This window comes from Thunnus thynnus, chromosome 11, assembly GCF_963924715.1.
Source record: "Thunnus thynnus chromosome 11, fThuThy2.1, whole genome shotgun sequence".
In the NCBI taxonomy this organism is placed as follows: Eukaryota; Metazoa; Chordata; class Actinopteri; order Scombriformes; family Scombridae; genus Thunnus; species Thunnus thynnus.
Window position 1 is genome coordinate 2,203,028 of NC_089527.1, and position 7,408 is coordinate 2,210,435.

General features: G+C 36.5%; 1 protein-coding gene across 1 annotated transcript in view; it reads right to left on the bottom strand.

Annotated features, from left to right (window-relative positions):
- Positions 1–7,408, bottom strand: part of LOC137192248 (interferon-induced protein 44-like) — a 41,638-nt gene that overhangs the window by 7,744 nt on the left and 26,486 nt on the right. The window contains exons 3-4 of the mRNA XM_067602784.1: positions 334–351; positions 154–187 (exon numbers count right to left, since the gene is read on the bottom strand). Coding sequence (XP_067458885.1) covers positions 154–187; positions 334–351 — 52 coding nt within the window. The remainder of the gene's footprint in view (positions 1–153; positions 188–333; positions 352–7,408) is intronic.

The window sequence follows — 7,408 nt, forward strand, 5'->3', positions numbered from 1 at the left end:
CTGAGGGTGATGGGATGCCATTAGTTTTGCAGGTATTTGGTCATAAGCCAAAATAAAATTCTGGCCTGACAAACAGATAAACTGTCAGACAGGTTGGTGTTGAGCAGCAGAGGCACAAATGAAGGCTACCGCATCAAATTTATATCTACTCACCCCCAAGATATTTTTCTCCACGGATCTCTAAAAGCTGACAAGGAAATAACATAAAGGCATCAAACAGTAAATATAATTAGGATTTTGAAAGAGTAAATTCATCAGAATCATGCGTCAACATGTAAATAATAGTCAGAATTAATGTGTTGTGGATGTTGTAAAATAAATTTCATAACTTACTGGGAGAAGGTGGTGGTGCTGTGAAAGTGAAGCAGAAGCAATACTTTAGATAATAGAAGAATAAAAATCATAAAAAGTTTGGAATGATATCTGGTAAAAATGAATATTACAGAATTATGACAATGATGTTTGGTTAAACTGTAGCAAGAGTAGTAATAGTGATAGAGATATTTATTTACTTGTTGTTTACTTGTTGTTCTTTAAATCAAACTAAACTGATATAGTTTTTAGCTTAACAGGGGAATTTAGTTACATTAAACATACACTGTAAAAAGCCCTTCAGTGGCAATGTCCATGTGACTTAATTATAAAATGTATATTTTTGACAATAAATTGATTTTGTCTTCTTTTACTTACAGAAAAGTAAAAAGTGTGACTGTTTAAGTAACTTATAATTTTCTGTCATAAATTTGATTTCCTGTTACTTTACAATAAACTGATTTCACAAAACTTAGTTTAAGGACTTACTGAATAAGTAAATCCTCAGGACCCGCCCAACTGTAACCGGTCTGAGCAAGTCTGAACTTGTTCTCCCACAAGGCTGCAAGAGTACCTGCCTGGCTTTTTCATCGACAAACTACACAACTTTTAAATAATCATTTTCTTGCTTAAAGTTAAATGTTTTCACCCGTGATTGTATTGCTCTATGTTATGCTTAAGTGTGCGTTTTCCTCCTTGCGATGCCATAAGGTGTTTCAAAATGCACACTAAGCTCAAACAGTTAACGTACCGTCAAAATGCTGATTTTTAGTCAAATATGGCTTCTATGTGTTGAATTTTACAACAAATGACATATCCTTTTTATTTATAAGTTTAAAATTAATTGGCACCGCCGCCATGTCTGTAAGAAGGCGGAGTCAGTCCTATGAAAGGCTCTGTGTCTAATGCAACTGCTCAGCCCGCCATCACCTGAGTGCATCCCTGTGTAGTAACGTTTTGTTACCCGAGTGTGTTGCAGCCAGTCTGTCAGTCATAAGTGGCCTGTGTTGTGTGCTGGACTGTGTGCATCCTTAATATGTAAGTGCGAATGCACTAATTATGTCAGGCTCATTCTGTTTTTGTTTTAGATGTGAGTTAGCAAGTTAGCGATTAGAATGATAACGATTAGCCGCTAGTTACTTAGCTCTTTTATGTGACTTTGACTGAGGTTGCTGTGATGTTCAGTTGGTATTAAAGATGTATATATGCTTGTGTACCTTGTGTTGCACATGTTAAGGGTTGTTTGTTTATTTATGGGTGTGATTTTGAGCTGCAATATGCTATTAATTGTAGTCTGTTACACACAGGGGTTAGGGGCTCTCCGGCCAGGCGCATAATTGTAGCGTCTTACACACACATTCCGCTCTGCTCTGTCCCGCTCACTCTCTGTCACGCACGCACACACGGACCTGCGTGGGATTGATGTCAGGTGGCTAAAATGTTTTTTGTTGTGTTTGCTCCACAGTGCATCGCTTTTCTTCTGTGTTCCCGCTCTGCTCCTACAGCGCTGAGTGCTGTCTGCTGCAGGTTAAACACTGATTAAGTATAAGTTCCTGATATGTTACTTCAAATAACTAATGATAATAATAACTATAACTTTAATGACTGTGACTGGGATGAATTTTTACAAAATGTGAATATTTTCTAGAATATGTTCATATGGTCATCTTGAGTTCTTTCATTTGTAGATACTGGAGGAATATTGGATCGCATAACATTGAAACATTGCCAATTATATGCACTTCCTCAATGTCCAAAATAACAATCAATCAATTGAGAGTGGACAGGACCTCATTTCTGACTACTATGTAAGTATTGTTAAAAAGTAAGGTTGGGTCTGTTTTGGGTTTGCTCATGAAGTCAGGTTCAGATCAGTGTAATTTTATGTGGGCTGACTGAACGGGCATTTTCCATGTGTAGATGGATAGAGTTAGCCACATGCGGCTAGTTAGCAGGAATCCTGGGATAGTTGAATGTGAAATGCTGTGAAGTACAGCTCACTCACTAACGTTATGCACCCCATGCAGTGGATTAATGATGAAAAGGAGTTTGTTACTTGTTTAACATTTTAGTTTAAAAATGTAGTAAGAAGACACTGTCACAAATTCCCTGATACTTAGGCCTAGTGGGGGTCAGTAGAGGCCAGTGGGTCATCTGTGATCTGCTACAGCCCTAATAGAAGGTGATGCTGTTCCGTTGCACCAATATATAGGAGCATTCTTTTTTAAAATTATTACGTAGTTAAGGCGGGAGGCGTGTGTTGTCAAGGCAGCCGCCTTAAATATAAAGTGCTGCGGGAAACATTGTTATCCATCTAGAGCTCTCTATCTATCAGCATCTGATTCGAAACTCATAACTTCTCTTTATTTGTATGAAACAATTTCTTAATTTCTGTTCTTGTTTGTTGCACAGGGAATAGCAGAGACCAGTGCACATGAAGACCTGAAAACACACAGTGTGAGGATCTACGTTTGCCATGAGCCAGATGCAGTGAGAATCATGATCGCGGGAATCCCTGTGCTGAAATCTCTCAACAATCTGGCCAGAGGATGCTGCCTTCTCCTCGGGGTGACATATGCCCTGAATCTTCAGTACCCAGTGAGACTTCACAAAACCTTTGAGGTCTTTCAAAGACTGTTTGTTGGACTTGACACTCTGTGCCCAAAACCATCCCCCAGGTTCATGAGCCTTAAAAACAAGCTTCTAGCATAGACAGTCAAACGTGACCTCACACGCCATACTGGCTGTTTTATTGTTGTAGTTCAATAATGTCATATTTTTATGAGTCCAGGTAGGTAAGTTTGATTCTTCAGATTGATGTACCTGAATCTCCAGTTTCCTTCAACACTTTGTTGGCCTTTCAAGGCCCTTTTGTGGAACCGGACCCAAAACAAATGTCTGGCCTGCACAGTGAAATATGTTCTCCAGTTTGAGAATGCCACATATTATTCTGAGCCTGATTAGTGTGATTTCTACAGAATGATGTATATAAATCTCCACTTTCAAACACTGAAAGCCTTTAAAGGACTTTTTTTGACTGGGCCCAAAACAAGTGCCTGGACTGTTGTTTCTGTGTAATAATGTTATTCCTTTTTCATGACCTGGATGAATGGGATTATTCCTGCAGTAATATTGACTAGTTTATACTGCTTTATACTAAGATAAAAGATACAAGTCCAAGTTTAATGTAATGCTGAACTTAAGCTAATGTTAAAATGTTTAAACATATATTTAAGATATTCTTCCAAGCTGTTCATAAGCTGAAGTCCCAAGTTCTACAATGTTGACAGCTTACTGTTAAATTTTAAATGAAAAAATGTTATTTTTCATGTTGAAATGTTTTGCTATGTGGTTGCATTGGCAGCTCAATACATGTTGTAAAACAATACCACTCTTGTCTTTGATAAATTTATGTCAATGATAGCTAATTATTTTAAGTAGATTGTGTTTTAAAATCAGAGAGGAAGCATTTGTAAATATTTTTTTGAAAATAAGGAAAATGAAAGTTAAAAAAAAAAGTTCTTTAAAATGCCACTTAATTTAATGAAGTTGGATGTAGTTAAAATGCTGTCTATGTTTACAATGGTTGAACAAAATCTCTTTTTTTTTAAGACTGAGTTTTCTCAACTTAAAAAAAACACAAAGTTCACTAAACTAGCAAAAAGTGCTTAGAAAATGTTGCCTCATTTTTTTTGAGTTAGATCTAAGTAACAGTTTTTACAGTGTATATTCTATTAAAATAGAAGAAAATAAAACTAAGAGAGTGATACAGTAAAGGCAAAACTACAAATACATGTAACACATGAAATGTGTCTACTGCTTCCACTGCTGCATCATATAATAGTTTAGTATCATGAATAAAGTGTGAACTGTGTTGTGCAGGTGGTTTCGTAGCTTACTTGGACGGGGTGATGGGGTTGAAGGTGAGCCTCCCATGGCTGGAAAGTGAGAAATATATGGAAAACATCAATTATAAATATAATTATATTATAAATTATAAATACAGTGAAAGTGAAAATTACAAGTGAACAGAGTCTCTCTCTGATACATATATATAGGCTACATATCCTGTAAATATATTTGGCCTATATACACGCATGCAATAATACAAGATTGTGATTGTATTTTGTCTTATTGTGTGTCATCAGCAAAATAAAATTCATTCAGCTAAAAGTAATGTATAAAGAACTGAAATAGTAACTGTAATGTAAATAAATAGTTGAAATCATTAGCTGAAAGTAATGTATAAATAGTTAGAATTGGTTAGAACAGATTAACAGAAATAGTTAATTGTTGCTCCATGTGGTTGTTTTCTCTTATTAATAGTGTTATTTAACATCCAGTTTATAATCCATTCATAAGAACATATTGTGTTGGTGCTCTTGAAGGTTCTGTGGGTGTTTTAACTGATTCTAGGTGCAGTCTAGTGTTCATTGCGATTCTTTTGTACCTTTTTCCAGAGATAATCAAGCCATTCTGTTCTAAATCCCTGTGTCTGATGCATTTTTACTGTAAGTGAAGGATGAATATTCAAGCCTGCTGTTTTACTGCTTCTTCTTCTCTGGAAACCTGTTTTCCATAGTTTCCTTTTCTTTATGAATAGATTTTCTTCATTCAACATAAAACACTTTGAAGCACATTTGTATGAAAAGGTGCTACATAAATTTGACATTAATGTGTAGACAAAAAAATCCTTTTAAAAGGACAAAAAGGAGGTAAATTAGCATCAACTCCAAAGAAAGCCTGGACTGAAGCCTTTTTATCACTCACACACATGAAGCAGACACCACAGTTACAGAGTTTATTAGTTTACAAACTTAACTAATAAAAGTAGTAAAACGTCAAGTGAACAAATTTGCTGAGAGGTTCTGAGAACACAAAGTGACTAGTAGGAGAAAGAAAACTGACAGTGTACTTAAAAACAAAACCTATTAAAACCTAAATGAAAATTAAAAAATATACTTTTGTTGCATTTTGATCCTGTTGATCAATTCTGAAATGTATCATATTTAAAACTACTATACACATAAAATATTATTTTACATTCATTCAATCACTGAAATAATCTGACAGTAAATATAATAGAAAGATTCATACCTTTACTGTTCCTGTTGAGATGTTGCAGCAGAGACGAACAGCAAGTGGTGCTGCTGAAAGAGGAACTGGCTCTTTTATAAAGCAGCCTCCCGCCCTCACTTTGTCTTTACTTTCACTTTCATTAACCATGTCGTTTACAAGAAATCTACCAGTTTAGAAGATTCCCAGTGGAAGTCAGGTACATACCCACAGACACACACACACACACACATAGACAGTCTGTGTTACTCTATTTATTAGTGTGCTGAAAGCATTCACACTTTTGTTATCCAAATCTTTGTTTATTATTCTTGTTTTTTTTCTTATTCTTCCGTACGTTTTTTGAAAGCTTTCAACTCCTCTATACTTTAAACGACAGAAACCATTCACATATCAAAATGTTCAGCTCTTTAAGGACATCTACACACCACCATGTGGTCAGTAATTGAATGTTATGCGTTTTGGCTAATAACTCATGAATGATAAGACCTATCAAAAAAATATTTGGTGAACATCTTCCTTGGATTATGCTGAGTAGATTGATATAGGCCACGCCCATTTGCGCCTATACATTTTTTCCGCCATTTTGTTTTTTTTAAATTAACATGTGTTTTGCTTCTGTTGGCACATATTTCATCCAATCTTCACCAAACTTGGTACATACACATTTTGTCCAAAGGGGGCACTAAAGTAACTTTTTAACATGCTATTTCTACAATTCTACAGACTCTCTACAGACTCTACAGACACTTTACAGACTCTCTACAGACTCTCTACAGACACTCTACAGACTCTCTACAGACTCTCTACAGACTCTACAGACACTTAACAGACTCTCTACAGACTTTCTACAGACTCTCTACAGACTCTACAGACTCTCTACAGACACTTAACAGACTCTCTACAGACTCTCTACAGACTCTCTACAGACTCTCTACAGACTCTACAGACACTTAACAGACTCTCTACAGACTTTCTACAGACTCTCTACAGACTCTACAGACTCTACAGACACTTAACAGACTCTCTACAGACTCTCTACAGACTCTCTACAGACTCTACAGACTCTCTACAGACACTTAACAGACTCTCTACAGACACTCTACAGACTCTCTACAGACACTCTACAGACTCTCTACAGACACTTTAAAGACTCTCTACAGACTCTCTACAGACACTTTACAGTCTCTCTACTGACTCTCTACAGACACTCTACAGACACTTTACAGTCTCTCTACAGACTCTTACAGACATTCTACAGACTCTCTACAGACTCTCTACAGACACTTTACAGACTCTCTACAGACAATTTACAGACACTCTACAGATACTTTACAGACTCTCTACAGACTCTCTACAGACACTCTTCAGATACTCTACAGACTCTTTACAGACACGTTACAAACTTTCTACAGACTCTACAGACACTTTACAGACTCTCTACAGACACTTTACAGACTCTCTACAGACACTCTACAGACACTTTACAGATTCTCTACAGACACTCTACAGACTCTCTACAGATCCTTTACAGACTCTATACAAACACTCTACAGACACTTTACAGATTCTCTACAGACTCTCTACAGACACTCTACAGACTCTCTACAGATGCTTTACAGACTCTCTACAGACTCTTAAAAACACTCTACAGACTCTCTACAGACACTTTACAGACACGTTACAAACTCTCTACAGACTCTCTACAGATGCTTTACAGACTCTCTACAGATGCTTTACAGACTCTCTACAGACTCTTAAAAACACTCTACAGACTCTCTACAGACACTTTACAGACACGTTACAAACTCTCTACAGACTCTCTACAGACACTTTACAGACTCTCTACAGACTCTTAAAAACACTCTACAAACTCTCTACAGACACTTTACAGACACGTTACAAACTCTCTACAGACTCTCTACAGACACTTTACAGACTCTCTTCAGACCATCTACAGACACTTTACAGACTCTCTACAGACACTTTACAGACTCTCTACAGACACTCTACAGACTCT